This window comes from Pseudochaenichthys georgianus, chromosome 24 (assembly GCF_902827115.2).
Source record: "Pseudochaenichthys georgianus chromosome 24, fPseGeo1.2, whole genome shotgun sequence".
NCBI classification, from domain to species: domain Eukaryota; kingdom Metazoa; phylum Chordata; class Actinopteri; order Perciformes; family Channichthyidae; genus Pseudochaenichthys; species Pseudochaenichthys georgianus.
This window is the reverse complement of record NC_047526.1, coordinates 25,383,479-25,399,633: the sequence shown is the minus strand read 5'-3', so window position 1 is coordinate 25,399,633 and position 16,155 is coordinate 25,383,479. Positions and strand designations below refer to the sequence as shown.

Here is a 16,155-nt window from a genome sequence, read left to right as displayed (position 1 = left end):
CCCGGCACATAGGACGATGCTCTGACGTCATCACCCTCACACATTTGTCATATGTTTACAAAAAACGATATATATGTTAAGACTTTTCTCGTTCTTAATATAGACTATATTTATGGTCGATATGTGTTGACCTTACTTTAAAATAGCAGATCTCTGTGACCGGATATAGTTTGGCTTAGACCCCGGCCCCACGAGGACGCATACAGTAAAACACATACGCAAACGCAAAAAAGTATTCCGTTCAAGCGCATTCGATTCATTAAAGTGTCCGTTCACACTAGACCGCTGGAAATGCTGGACACGCTGTAGTACATATGCCAGGCCTGTAAGTGGCGCTGCTGCCGCCACAAAATACACCAAAAGCAGCGAAGAAGACCCCGGAGCATGGTTGCCCTTCTGTTTATTCTCCGCGGTGGACGGCGTGTTCTCCTGCTGTATATCTCTCAGGTAGTCCACCAGCAGATAAACCCCCCCCCCCCCCCCCCACAGAGCGGAGCAAGGCAACGAAATTTAAAATAAGAAGAAGCATTTTATGGCACGCTATGCATGGGGCCAACTTGAGGGGGTTTCCCGACATGTTGTTTCAGTAAATTAAAGGGTGTTTCATGTTGTCGTTGCTGTGGACCTTCTTAATACCTTGGAAAATGCCGTTTAATACTTTTTAATAGCCTTAATTTTCGCTAAATTGATTTATCAACTTTTAATACTTTGTAAGACCCCGCGGACACCCTGTTAAAACATTTGATTAACTTTTGGTTCACATTTCAATAAATTGTATTTGTATTTGCATTCCTTTCGTCCATTATTCTTACTGAACATGTTAGATTACACATTCACATCTGACTGAAGATTGGCCCCATTTATTTGTGACGTTGCAAACTCTGCGGTACAAGGCACAAGTGATGTGAAGCTCATAAAGTGAGGCAAATAGAAATAATCAGCTGATGGAGTGTAGATGTGGAAATAGCTGCATTCGATCAGCTGACTGTTTTTACAATAAAAGTTGTTTATAGTGAATGTCCTGTACTGGTCTTAAAATCTCATAACATCAGCTTTTAATGTTCCTCTTGGATGTTCTTCTTGACCCTCAGAGAAGGAGAAAATGTTGTGTCTTTCAGGCATGTCCTTTCCTAACAAAAATGACAGGAAACATAAAACATATTATTGCAGAACCAGTGTGTTATTTATGAAAGCGGTGTGTTTGTGTGTTTAGGGGCTGTAGATATAATTATTTTGTAATTCTAATGTTTTTATTTTATTTAAACAATGAGCTACAAAGACAATCAGATTATGAATGAACAGTATGAAGTTCATCAACATTGAAATATATGTTATTATCAAAATAATATTTAACTGTTATCAAAACGTAGTGCAACTGTAGAAGCTTGCTCTGTTGTCTCACTGAAAGAATCACTTTTACCACGTTTTTTACAGACAATATTGAGAGATAAATCTTTGCCTTCAGTACATTACATTAGAAAGCTGACAAAGTCATATTGCTAAATATCTAAATGTAACTTTTTGCATGGAAAAACCCCTCAACTTAACTGATGTGTTGGTGATCTAGTATTTAGTATTGTTTATTGGAATGTATATCAGTGTATTCAAGTCAATACTTCATTCATTTAAACCAATATCTTTCTTGATTCTTTGTACAGTATGAAAAATAGAGTCTTTGTACCTGAGCTGAAGTTCACTGCTGTGAGGAGTCCAGTTCTGTCTCTCCCTCTCTGGTCCAGCCTGTCTGCATCACCTGGACACCTTAAACAAACAGATATATATATATATATATGTGTAAAGTACCATGTGTACAAACAATATAACTGATTCTCTTCTGTTGGATTGTGTATTGTCCGAGTCAGGGTCCTTTTTATTTTACTGTAACTTTGGAAGTTGTGTTACCAATGCTTACTGTTTATTTGATACCCATTTGGTAATGCAATTAATAAAAACAATAAGGTTTGGGTTCGTTCTTCAGATGACTGTGACGTTAACGTGTAAGCTCGATAATGAACTCCAGCTCAACCAACCATATTGTAATATCTAAGTAATCATCTTGAAATATGACATTAATAATTGTAATATACACACATCTTATTGTGAGGTTGATTTCACATAACTACTTCGACATTAGCTTGTCTACATACTTGAGCATAGCCAATTTAAATTAACCTTAGATGCATACAGTTCCTCCTACATAATAAAATATCTCTAAGTTACAAGGATGTAACCTTATTTTATCAACCTCAAACAGAAGCCGTTTGTTCAACAGTATTATCCCACTTAACACTTGTCTATTTCGTTTTAACCTTTATATCAGTGGTGGGCCGTCAGGGCCAGCAAGGCCTTCTCTGCTGGCCTAAACATCATCAGAATATAAATTTAATTTTGATATATTTTTTCCACAAATATGTATTAAATTATTCCCCATAGTCTATGCTTTTCATTTCATAGCTTTCCTCTTGGTTGCGCTGCTTCCAGCCTCAGAACAAGATTTGGAGGGCTGGCCTTTATGTTAGAGCTTTTATCCAATCATATTTCAGCCATAATGTGTTGCCAGGGTCCAAGAAATCTGCCCTTAGGCCTTCAGAATCAACAGAGCGGGCGCCTGTAGCTTAAAGTGAACGGAAACAAAACTGTGGCGTTAGCCAATCAGATTTTGAGTTGGCGACAACGGGCCAGCTAGCAGGCGTACGATGACGTCAGCACGTGCACGTCTTTTGATTGGATACGCACTATTGAGAGGCAGAGCTATGTAGAGCTAGCAAACTGAACGTGAATTTGAACGAGCTAATTTGTGTAGATTTCTACAAGCTGTTTTTTTTAAACCCACAATGGCTGAAGGAGGAGAAGAGATCGATTTGGTCGCAGATATCATTACAACGCCATTTTCAAGACGAACTTTTCAAGAAAAGCTAGAGATTGTGAGAAGAGAACGGCCAACCCCGAAGCTAGCTAGCCTATCACAGCGGGGAAAAGGGTTTGTCCGCCACTTTCAAATGACTAACTACGAGCGGTACCCCTGGCTCACAGCCTCCGAGAGGCACTGCAAATTGTACTGCTGGGAATGCCTGCTATTTGCAAATGATCGATTTGGTGTTTGGAGCCACACTGGATTTGCAAACTTGAGTTGTCTAACCAAGGCAGCAACGAGACACCAAAGCACGGCTGGGCACTTACAAGCAATGGTGCTTTTGAAAACCTTTGGGGACACCCGAGTGGATCTACAGCTCAACGAACAAGTGCGCCGGGAAACGGAGCTCCACAACGAAAGGGTGAACAAAAATAGGGAAATATTGAAAAGACTGATTGATTGTGTCCTGTTTTTGGGTAAACAGGAACTTTCATTTAGGGGACATGATGAAAGCGCCGACTCCAGAAACAGAGGAAACTACGTGGAGCTTCTTTCTTTGCTTGCTGAGAACAACACAGACTTGCATTACCACCTGTCCACAAACAAAGTGTTTACTGGGACGTCAGGCAAAATACAAAACGACCTGATTTATGCTATTGCTGAAGTGATGGGAGAAGAGATCAAAATGGAGATTAAAAAAGCACCCTTTGTCGCTGTTATGGTGGACGAGATGACAGACGTGGGTCATGTAGCACAGCTGGCACTTGTCCTGCGTTATGTGACGGACACAGGTGTCAAGGAGCGGTTTGTCAGATTTGAAGATGTTACAAGCGGCAAGCGAGCTGATGACATTGCCGCTCTCATTTTCCGTTTCATGGAGGAATATGAATGTAGTCTGGATAAAGTTGTGGCACAGTGTTATGATGGCGCAGCGGTCATGGCATCTGGACTAAATGGGGTGCAGGCTAACGTTAAGGAGAGGGCACCTATGGCCTTATTCATTCACTGCTATGCACATCGACTAAATTTAGTACTGACTCAAGGGGCCTCAAAGCTTAAAGAATGCAAGGTCTTTTTTGCCAGCCTCAATGGCCTTGCAGCATTTTTCTCCAGATCCCCTAAGCGCACGCAACTGCTGGATGACATTTGCAAGCGTCGTCTTCCTAATGTTGCACCAACGCGGTGGCAATATACATCGAGATTGGTCAATGCAGTCTTTGAGAAGAGAGTTTCCCTAAAGGAGGTGTTTGACCACATACTGGAACATCATGAGGAGTATGATGGGGATACTATGCTTAGCGCTGATGGATTTAATGCACGTCTGGATGATTTTGAGTTTTGTTTTTTGCTTGAAACATTCAATGGGATTTTTAAGCATTCAGATGTGCTCTTTGGAATACTACAGAAACAAACATTGGATGTACAATTCTGTCTGACAAGGGTGAACGAGTTTTGTGACACAATTGAGCGAGAGAGGTGCCAGTTTCGTCAGATCTACGAGGACACAGCGCGCATCTCAAATGGTCCGAGCGCACGCAGAGGCCCACGTACAGCACAAGGAGACCTTCGCGCATACTACCAACAACTCCACAGCAATATTCTGGACAACATTCTTTGCCAGATACGGAGTAGGTTTCAAGACCACGAAAAATTAATGTTTCTCTCCCTCCTGGACCCCCAGCACTTTCAGACCTACCGGAAAAAATTCCCGCAAACAGCCTTAGCCAATTTAACACAGAGTCACGGAACACTGTTCGATCTGTCCCGGCTAAAAACAGAACTGACTGTAATGTATGCCATGACTGATTTTGAAGGGAAAAGTCCCACTGATCTCCTTGATTTCCTTAAGCGGAAAAATCTGAGTGAGAGCATGGGGCAGCTTTACACATTGGCATGTGTGGCAGTGACTATCCCTGTGTCCACCGCTTCTGTCGAGCGGTCATTCTCGGCCTTAAAGCGAATAAAAAATTATGCCAGAAATTCTACTGGACAGACTCGGCTTTCATCATTAGCCTTCATGTCTATAGAAAATGACTTATTGGTGGAACTGAAACGCACAGATAAACTGTACAACAGAGTCATTGAAGTCTTCTTGAGGAAAGAAAGGAGGATGGATTTTGTGTTCAAATAATCAGTTGTTTTGGTGAGTACAAAGCATTTTATTTTTATTTTATTTTAATATATTTTTGTCATTATAGCGGAGCTATTGCGCAATCACTATCAGTGATCTGAAAATGTCCGTATAGGGCGCACACACGGAGCTGTTTGACCCCCCAGAGAGTGGCGTATGCATTTCTATCCACCTTGGGACCCGTTGTCGTTTCCTCAGTCGTTTAGTGCCATATTCGGTCGTCCTCGTGTGGCCGAACGGTCTATATGACACTAAACAGTAACGCAAACGACCGAATTCGTCCTCGTGGGGCCGCAGCCTTACACTGTAAGCAATTGCTGTTATTTTACAGCCAATTTTCAACACCAATCTACTGGCAGCCCCCTAACCAGAATGTTACTGTGAATTATTTAATTGTTTACAGTAATAAACTGAAATTGTTCAACAGTAGGAATACTGTATAATTTCAGTGTATTGCTGGCGTCTCTGCTGCCAGTATTTTACTGTTAATTGAAAAAATACAGCAGTATACTGTATTTTATTTTTACAGTAAGAGGCTGTAGAGTCATTTCACAGTATGAGTACTGTGGTGTTACAGTGAAGTGCAGGCGTCTGTGAAGAGACTGCCGGCACTTTACTGTTATTTGACAGGAAAATGTGTTACAGTGGACATAATGAGAGCCTGTGTGAAATGCAGCGTCTGGAGGGCTCTGGCGTGGCTCGTCACCATGGCAACCACAGCACATCCAGAGCAGGTTGGCGCGCTGAGTGGCGGCACGTGTATTCAATGGACAGATGGAAGATAATATGGAGCTAGGCTCCCCGGTTAAGCCGGCTGCCAATAGCCTATTGGTTACTTGGCAGCATGGCTCGCTGCCTAAGCCGGCTGGGTTTTTTAATTTATCGGTTAATAAAACAGCAGGGCTTACTATTCAATCCGCACAGACTTTGTTCTCTGTCTCAGACGTACCTCCTACCCACGGTCGTAATAAGCCCACGGAGGGCCATTATTACGCATTGTGTGGACAGCACTGCACACACCTCCGCTCATCCCTTAGTGATGTTGAGCGTGAACGCGCGGTTTAGTCTTCTCCTAAACGGCGACATATTGAGAGCCTGTGTGAAATGCAGCATGTGGAGGGCTCTGGCGTGGTTTGCCACCAACCACAGCACATCCAGAGAATGTACACCCGGCGCTATCAGAGTACTGTATGGTACTCAGGGTGGCGGCGCGTGTGTCTGATGGACAGATGGATGAGCAGGTGGATGGGCAGAGGATAGTCTCTGCAGTTCGCCTCTCCCCCCCCGCAGTTCTACGAGATACAGGGAACCCTGTCATCCCGGGAACAGTGTATCGCGCTGCGTGCAGAGCGGCAGGAACTCTTGTTAAAAGAAAGCTTTTTTCCAGGGTTCCTCATGGGGAAGAAAATCAGGGTTTTTTACTCCCGGTATTTTCTGGTCCCGAAGGAGAAGGGGCGGGGGGAATGAGACCCATCCTCGATCTGTCAGTGTCCAACAAGGGAATGGCCTTTTCCCATGCTGACGATCAAACAGGTGCTGGAGTGTTCACCAGGGAGACAATCCATAATTCTGAAGGATGCATTCCTCCACGTAACCATCATCCCGAAACACAGCAATTTCCTGCGTTTCTCATTCCTGGCTCCACGCACTTTCTCAAAGTGGGTGGAGACGGTTGGATCAGCTACTCAGAATGGGGATGAGAGTGTTATTTTACCTGGACGACCGGCTGTGGCTGGCTCGCTCCAGGAAGGGAGGAAGTAGCTTACAGACGATACAGTTCGTATCTCATCTGTCAAACCTGGGTTTCATTATCAACTGGAAGAAGAGCTGTCCTCGTCCCTCCCAGGTTATCTTTTTAATTGGGAGTGGAATTGAACTCAGCCCGCATGAGAGCGCGACTCTCACAGCGGAGAGGGGAGAAAGTGACAGCTTTCCTCCGGCGCGTCACACCCCGCGGGGCGGTGACACCCCTCTCCGTGATGCAGCTGTTAGACATGATATCAGCTGGTCACGTGGTGATCCCCCTGGGTCTCCTTCATAGTGAGGAGACTCCAGAGGTGGTTTATTCGCCTGTGCATCGACCCCGTGCGTCAGAGGAGACGCATGGTGTACATTCCTCCTTCCGTGGTTTTGGATTTGACCTACTGGAAAAATCTCCACGTCCTGTCAGTGGGGGTGCCCCTGAGCAGAGTGACGTCAGTCACACCGCAGTGTTCACAGACGCATCTCTCGCAGGCTGAGCAACGTGCATGTCGCAGGCAGTGGGGGGACAGTGGCCGGGTCACATGTCTCTCCATATAAACGTGCTGGAATTACTCTCCGTATGGAAAGTGCTCCAGCACTTCGTCCCGTTGCTGTACAATCAACATATGTTGATTCAAACAGACAACAAAGCAGCGGCGGCCTACATAAATCGCCAGGGAGGTGTTCGATCAGCGCAGCTGCTGAACACACATCCTACACAGCCAAATGGACAGCGTTCCGTGTGGTGTGCAGGGAAAAGCCTGGACCCCGTTGGCCCCCCTGCCTCGTGCTGTCGTTCCTCCAGCTGTTGCTGGACAGGAATTGGCTTATAGCACGGTAAAAACATATGCTGCTGCCATTTCATCTTGCCACGTAGGTTTGGGGTCAGCACGGTGTTTAGTCACCCGCTGACAAAACGTTTTCTACGGGGAGCACAGAGACTCAGACATGTGTCACGCGCTTTGGCGCCTCAATGGGTTTTTGGCTTTAGTGTTACGCGCACTGAGTAAAGCTCCATTTGAAACTTTAGATCAGGTCCCCCTAAAGTTATTGTCAGCCAAAGTAGCTCTGCTCTTGGCTCTGACATCAGCTAAAAGGGTGAGTGATTTGTCTGCTCTCTCATGTCTCCAGATCCAAGGAGATGGCAGTTCAGCTGTTTTGCGCCCTAACCCGGCTTTATGCCAAAGGTGATCACAAGCTTGTTTAGATCGAGAGTGATACCTTTGGATGGCTTCTTTCCTCCTCCTCACACATCAGAGGAGGAAGCCACATCTCATCTCCTCCGTCCCGTGCGCGCGCTGTCATGCTATATTGCACTCACGGCTGCTTTACGCAGTTCCCAGCGTCTGTTTGTGCATTACAGAGAGCGCTCAATAGGGCAGCCTCTGTCGGCACAGCGCCTGTCACACAGGCGTATTTCTCCTCTGGGTTGGATCCCCCGGAGAACATCAAAGCGCACGGCACCAGAGGAATTTACTCCTCCACGGCGTTGCACGGAGGAATGACAGTGGAAGACATTTGCACTGCTGCATCTTGGTCTTCCCCCTGTTCTTTTATTTTGAGGGATGTCTCCCATTCCTCTCTGACACACTCAGTACTGAGTGTCCTGTCAGAGTGAGTAATGTCGGGGACTCAACTGCGTGCCCTCTCTCCTGCCTGTCGGCACTTAGAGAGCTGCCCTTTCCCCCCTCTTTGATTGTTTTAACAAGTGGGACTTTGGTCTCTACTTTTTATAAACGACAGGTAGCCTACCTTCTTTCCCGTATGGAGAATATTCATTTTTTAAATGCTATATTCCCTGGGAATGTGATGCTCCATTTACGCATGGTGAAATGGACATGGGTTATTAATTGAGTAGGTGTGTTTTTGTGCTTCTGGTAACGGACGGACCAGTGGGGTGCAGACTACATCCTGCTTCGCCCTTAACCCAATAGCGATAGCCTTAGAGGGCGAAGCCTTATACGAAAGACACTGGGGTTACGTACTGTAACCCAGCTTCTATGAGTATAGGCGCAGCCCTCTAAGGTTCGGGCCCCACTGGCTCTGCGAATAGCTGAAGAAAAGCTGTTTGTGTGGGAGCAGATTGTAGGGACTACTTCCTATTTATACGGAAGTGAGTCCGTAGGTGGGGCCCACGTCATAGGTGGGCGTGGATTAAGTCTGTCAGTGCTGCACACGTGCAGAGGGATTACCCAATAGCGATAGCCTTAGAGGGCTGCGCCTATACTCAGAGAAACTGGGTTACAGGACGTAACCCCAGATTCATCTTCTTATTACAGACACATGCATTTCCTAACATTCGGTCTATATGCTGTAAAATGTATTATCTCTTCGAATTACACATGGCATCTATTGCACGTCTGTCCGTCCTGGGAGAGGGATCCCTCCTCTGTTGCTCTCCCTGAGGTTTCTCCCATTTTCCCCCTTAAACTGTGGGTTTTCTCTGGAAGTTTTTCCTTGTACGATGTGAGGGTCTAAGGATAGAGGGTGTCGTTTTTCTCATACTGATATTCTGAACAATCTGTGCTGTTGTATTTGCTGTAAAGTGTCTCTAATGTAGCCTATTTTCATTATATGTACAGCACTTTGGCTCGACCAAAAATCGTTTAGAAATGTGCTATAAATAAAACTTGATTTGATTTCTGCTTGCTAATTTGCTTGTTGTTTGATAATGTAATTAAATTGGGGGAGGCGTGTGGTGCGCATTGGTGTTTTGATCGGATGGTCACAGGTTCAAACCCCACTGCAGTCAGCATGTCGTTGTGTCCCTGGGCAAGACACTTCACCCCAAATTGCTACTGTGGGGATTGTCCACAGTATTGAGTATGTAAGTCGCTTTGGATAAAAGAGTCTGAGTGACATGTAATTGCGGGAACCTTTAACTCTTCTTTGAAAATGCCATTAGTGCAATAAACATGAACTATTAAACTTGTATTTAGCTTTCTTATATATTTATACATTTTTTGCAATCAATATTTCTACAGTGAAAAGGAACTTTAAAAAAAACAAAAAAACAACAACTTTGATCTGCTGTAAGACCCACAGTTTTCCAGACCCATGTTTAACTTTAGGTATCAAATGTAGAATAATGTTTGGCAATTGCACACCTTTAACTATATAATCAAACTAAATTATACATCTGGCCACAAAATGACAAAAAGTGACAAAAACTCCAACCAGCTTCATATTAACCTAAACCCAAAGTAGCAGTTCCCAACACCAGTAAGAGTTCTAGATGAACGCGTCGAGCAGCATTTTCCCTCCTTCGTGACAGTGCAAGTTTTATCCTGATATGGCTATTACATTTGAAAGAGTATACTCAATATACTCAATAAGACACACATGCATCTTCTTGGATTTACGTGTGAAACAGGTCCAGTATTTATAGAAGTGACCACAGAAGAATGGTAGAGTTGAACACCTTATATCCAGTTATTGTTTTTTCATTCAACCCCCTCTAATTTGAGAATTATTGTGCAAGGCGTATCTCGTTCAGTTTTTTTTTAAACTGCATTGTTTTCTTAGGGTGAGGTTAGCAACATGTGATTCCAATGGGGGGGGGGGATATTTACTCCCAAAGCTGTATTTAAGGAGACAGGAGAGCACTTCATGAACCAAACTGTTCCACTGAGAGGTCCTGCTGGTGAGTCTCTTTTGTTTTTGCTGAGAAATTTAACATGCAATAATGTATTTTCTGAACTTCATTTTAAAATTACTTTTATTTATTTATTTTTCTAACTATTGATTTTTATAATAATGTGATTTGTGTTGAATGTACTGTATGCTTACATTGTAAATGTATTTAGTGTACATGCTGATTTAGCATTCAAGTTCAAGTACAAACTACTTCAGCATACGTTAAGCAGCAGAAACCCTTGAACTCAAAAATATTCAGCTCTTAAAGGAAATTATGAATTTGCTTGTTTGATAATGTAATTAAATTGGGGTTAGGATTAGGGGTTAACCAACCTAAAGTAGCAGTTCCCGGCAAAGAGTATACGTATGTAGTATGTCAACCAGTTTGTTCAGGAGATCATCCTGTTTCATGATCTCATCTGTGGCTGACTTTTGTCAAGCAAGTGTTTTGACATTCCTGCATTTTTATGTATGATTTGCAATGATTTGTGTTATAGCTTTTAACCTTTACACACATTTTCAGCATTAGTTAAAAGTAGTTTAACTAATTAACACGGAAATAAAGTAGAAAGTACGTTCTTAGTATTTCAAGCAACTCCATTTATTTTGATAATGTTCATGTTGATATGAGTTCCTAATTTCAAACTTCCCTTACAGTTTAAAGGTCCCTGATCCTCTGCAACCATGATCAAATTGGTAATGTTTGATTTTGGATTATTTCCTTTTATTCTATGTAGATTTACAAGTTCTGCATATACAGTATGTCATAATAAACTTTACATTTTGTATTTTCTCTGATAGTTAAGTGTTGCCATTGTTGTCGCATTGTTCTTGGGTAGGTTAATTATAAAAATGACATGATCTTATTTGTATTTCACCGAAATATACAAAGTCACAGTTTGTAACATTTTTCTCTTAACCTTTACCAGAAAGCCACCAGCGGGTTCCCGGTCCAGTCTTACTTATTCCAGAGAATAAGCCACGTAAGTAGTTATTTAAACCATTCAGTGGCTCCCTTTGTTAAGAGACATTTCTGACACTCATCATTTTGTTTATTTTATATTCTATTTAGAACTTCCCTGCAACTATCCCACCCACATTCGTAAGCAAATCATACCTATTGACACTTCACAAATCCCAACATGTGCTATTTCAGTAAAGTTTTAAATGTATTGTTGTATCTCATTTGAAATGCCGATGTCCAGAATGCTGGACTGACTGGTTTGACAGAGATGACCCCAGTGGATCTGGAGACTGGGAAACCTTCTCCAATCTTTACAAGGAGAACCCTGGAAAGATCTGCCGCAAACCACAGGGTATAGAGGCCACGACTCTCTCTGGACTCAGTGTGGCCGCAGCAGGGGAGGTGATTTTTAAGTAAGTGCTCAACAAGTAGGAGTCATTTGAATGTTTGATGTGATGGTGAATACTGTGTTCTACTGAATGTGTTGCTTAAGTGTTGCTACTGCATATGTTTGTGTACCTGGTGACACCAAATTATTTGTCCACATACTAGTTTGCTCTAGTGACTAGCCATATACCTGGTAACCATTGAGCAATGGGAATTAGTAGAGGGGGTTCAGTCAGTTGCTAGTCACAATTGTACAGTACTGGGTATATCTTAAATCAATTATCTTTCTCACAAGCCTTCAGTGTTTTATACTACACACTAGTTAAACAAAACTCTGGCTTTGTGAGGCTGTACTTAGGAACAGTGTTGAATTGATTTAAATGCAAATGTTGGCTTGCCAAAGTGATTACATGTATTCCTGCGGGGGACATGAATGTGTTTACTGAATGAAATTGCTATCCATCCAATCTGTTAAAACACTCAAAACCGCTCTTGTCAACTTCCTGTTGGCACTGGAGGAAAGCCCTGAAAAATAAGAAAGCATTTATCCTTCAGGGAACAGGAATGTTTTTACAGAATGCCCATGGCGCCAAATCAACATTTTTGGGAGATATTTCCATCTGGACTAAACTTTTTCTTTTCAGAAATGACGCCACTTCAGGATTCGTCTGCAGAAACGTTGATCAAACCCAAAGGAAGATGTGCAGTGACTACCGTGTTCGTTTCAGCTGCCATCCCCCTTTCTGTAGTGGAGGAGGTAAGAGCACACCACACTGTATAAGCACTCTCTTGAATAAGCATTCATTTAGGAGAGTTTTACTGCTTCCTACCCAGTTGTCCTCTCACTCGTTTATTGCCCCTTGCAGTGTGCTGGACCGACTGGTTTGACCGTGACAATCCCAGTTACACAGGGGACTGGGAGAATTTGATTAACCTGAGGAAAGAAAACCCAGGAAAGATCTGTGAAAACCCTCTGTACATTGAGGTCGTTACCACGGACACGATGACCCCAGCCATCTCCACAGGGGAGACCTTCTATATGTAAGTTGCCTCATTGAAATAATGAACAGGAAGAACAAGTAGGATTATTGAAAGGGTTGTAGAGGTTTATTTAAACTAGCATCAATGTTCTTTAACAAACTACATTGGGTTTATATCAGAGCTAAACATGAATTATGGTCGAAGCAACATATCCAATTTAAAATACGTTTTTGTTTTCTTTTAAAATTGGTTTTCTTCATATAACTATCGAACTGATTCATTTAATAATTGGTATTGTTTTTCAGCTTCAATCCGACTCAAGGATTTGTTTGCCTCAACAAGGACCAGAAATCGGGGGATTGCCGTGACTACAAAGTTCGCTTTGGGTGCCCGTGCAAGAATTAAGCTGTGTCTCCACAGCAAACATCCAACAATAATATGAAGCTTCGATTGCTTTAAATGTCGTCCTTTTCTCTTTACTTTATATCTTCCCCTGTGAGATGGAGTTCATGACTTTATGAGCTGTTCATGAGCACTCATGAAACATGCATGAACAACTCATTATATGTTCACTTGTCATGTTCATGAACCAAAATTCTTAAAATGCTCATGAACCATTTTAAAGAGCAGTTCATGAAATGTTTATGAACATTGTTCATTCATATAAAGTTCCTGTTTTGCTCATGACAGACTTTTATGAGCAATTTATGAACTTTTCATGATCCAGCCAATCACAACATTATAATTAAAACCCCAAAAAGTGTGCATGAGTATTTCATGAACTTTTCATGACTATGAGCATTTCATGCATTTTGGATGATTGTGGCAAGTTCAGAATATTTTGGAATATTCATGAGAATTTTATGAACTTTTGATGATCAGTGTGATGTTTTTAAAGACCTCTTGAATATTCATCTACTATTTGAACATTTCTTTCTTTTTTAAAACTTTTAATCTTAAAACAAAACAATAGTGAATTTGAAACTGAATATTATCTGTATTTATTTTGGTGACATTCATATCATTTTATGGTTTATCTGTACTGTTTGAGAAGCAGTACGAGTAAGTAGCACCAAGGTGGAACCTTTGGCAGGTGAGCGGTGACATCTGGGTTACCTTAGGGGGGACACTTCCGCCCCCTCCTCAGAAGCAATCCAGACCATAGACATATAAAGAGTAGACGCCGCATCGACCGCTGCTGCCTATTGGCGCTGACGAGCCGTGGGGCCGCCATCTTGGACCGGTCACCCGCTCCACTCAGTGTAATCTGTCTGGCAGGCGCAATGAAGTGTCAGCGCATTTTATCAATCATAACTCGCTGAATACAAAACTGATTTTCACGGGGGGGGGGGTTTCTGCAAACGTCATATATGTAGGCATGATACCGGACACATGATTCGGCGTATTTTAATATTCATAGTAGGCTTAACAGCAATAGAATATTCTGGTATTTGATAGCCTATGTTATGTATGATAGGTATTTTGCAAAAGACACACGATATATAATATATACACACACACATAAAAAAACACTAATGGTCTATATATGATAGAGAAGCATATTGTGTAGGCCTATACTCAGCTATTTTAATAAGTTGAAAAATGAAGAAACAATAATACATTATACATAGACAGAAGTTATATATCAGTAAAAATGAATATCTATGTCATAAAAAATGAAAATGTACTTCTACATCTATATAAAAAATGTAAATGTTCAAGTTAAACACAAGAACATGACACCACCCCGCCCAAACCATATTTACACAAAGTTGCTCATGACACCCGAATGCCCCGTGCATGCGGCTCCTCCAAAGCATGACTGAGAACCTCTTTCTCATATCTTTGTCTTTGGGAAACCATCAAAATAAAAACGGGAGATTTGAGAGTCAACACAAAAACATTTTAAGAAGGAGGTCAAGCTTATTTTCTTCCTTCTTCTTCCTAGATAGATTAGATTAGATTTTAGATTTAGATTAGGACCCTTTGTGTTTCAGGTGACAAAGACTTCGTCAGGTAATATGCAATGGGAGCCTTCCAATGTCCGTGTAGGCCAACCACCATGAACACAAGAGCCTCAGTAGCAGCATCGGTCTCATTGTTTCCATCACCCATGTCTACAAAAGCAGACATTGACTGGTTATGTGGATTATATTGCACATGTTTTCTGATGGCCATGTCATCCAACATGAGTGAAACACATCCATATTTAGCCTGGTCGTCCTGGCATCTTCTCTCCAGCATATCCAGCATCATCTTGTTCAGGCCAGGCTTGCCATCCACCGAACACAGCCACCTGTAAAAAAATTGAGAAGTAGCTATTTAACGTACTTGCAACCGTAATTTCCAAAAATGAAATTGAACAACATTAAGACTACCTTTTTGTTGTAGTCTCTCTGAGGTATTTGTATGCCTTTGGACCATGTAGATGGAGTGTGAGGGCACATTCTCTGTGGTCCTTGGAGTACTCATGGCCCTGCTTTGCCTTCAAGTCTATTTGAAGATCTGAAATTGTATGAGAAAAAATTAATAAGTCCCCTTCATATAATAACAAAGGAGTTTAATAAAGAGTGTAAGAGTAAGATGTACATGAATCTCAAAGTGCTACTTTCATCTTCCCTGAGTAGAAATCAAGCCTCTTTGAGTTCTTCATTAATGAGGTTCTTTTCCCTCAAATCCCCCAAAAGACTCCTCACTGTGGTCTCTGCCCTCTTTTCTCTAGCCATGGCATTCTTCCTCTCTCGCTCGAGACTCTCCACTCTTGCTAAAGCTTCATTGAGTCTGGCCTTAAGAGCAGTAGGAGAAGCAGGCGAGACATAGCTATGATCCCAGTAGAAAGAGGGATGAACATGGTTTGAGTGATGTTTCACTTCACACACAACACTTTGACACAACTAGAGTATGGCCCACATTCTTTCTTATAGTCATCACCTGTCAAAGCCACTGCCAGCATCATGTGTGTGTGTGTGTGTGTGTGTGTGTGTGTGTGTGTGTGTGTGTGTGTGTGTGTGTGTGTGTGTGTGTGCCAGGAATGCATGAGTCGGACAATCTGTCCTGTCAAACTCGTCCTGCTTACAATGCTCACTGCAAATCACGGATGACTCGCTTGCAGTGAACCCTTCCCTCCTCAAAGCAACTTCCCACTTCTTTCTCATATCTTTGTCTTTGGGAAACCTTCAAAATAAAAACGGGAGATTTGAGAGTCAACACAAAAACATTTTAAGAAGGAGGTCAAGCTTATTTTCTTCCTTCTTCTTCCTAGATAGATTAGATTTTACTGTATTCATCCCACAACGGGGACATTCACTTGTTACAGCAGCGATTTATAAAGTCTCAGTTGGCCATGAACATAATGTTTGCTGGCTACGATTTCGCTGGCGGACATCAATACAGTACAATAATATTCTATTTACAAAATACAACCAATTATAATGTTGAATCTTACTTGTGAAAAGTAAT

General features: G+C 42.2%; 1 protein-coding gene across 1 annotated transcript in view; it reads left to right on the top strand.

The window, feature by feature from the left end:
• LOC117440396 (uncharacterized) overlaps positions 1–13,591 on the top strand; it is a 44,893-nt gene extending 31,302 nt beyond the window's left edge. Inside the window, exons 4-9 of the mRNA XM_071201919.1 lie at positions 11,294–11,347; positions 11,437–11,466; positions 11,570–11,741; positions 12,360–12,472; positions 12,582–12,756; positions 13,002–13,591. Coding sequence (XP_071058020.1) covers positions 11,294–11,347; positions 11,437–11,466; positions 11,570–11,741; positions 12,360–12,472; positions 12,582–12,756; positions 13,002–13,101 — 644 coding nt within the window. The 3' untranslated portion in view covers positions 13,102–13,591. The remainder of the gene's footprint in view (positions 1–11,293; positions 11,348–11,436; positions 11,467–11,569; positions 11,742–12,359; positions 12,473–12,581; positions 12,757–13,001) is intronic.
• The last annotated feature ends 2,564 nt before the right edge of the window (positions 13,592–16,155 follow it).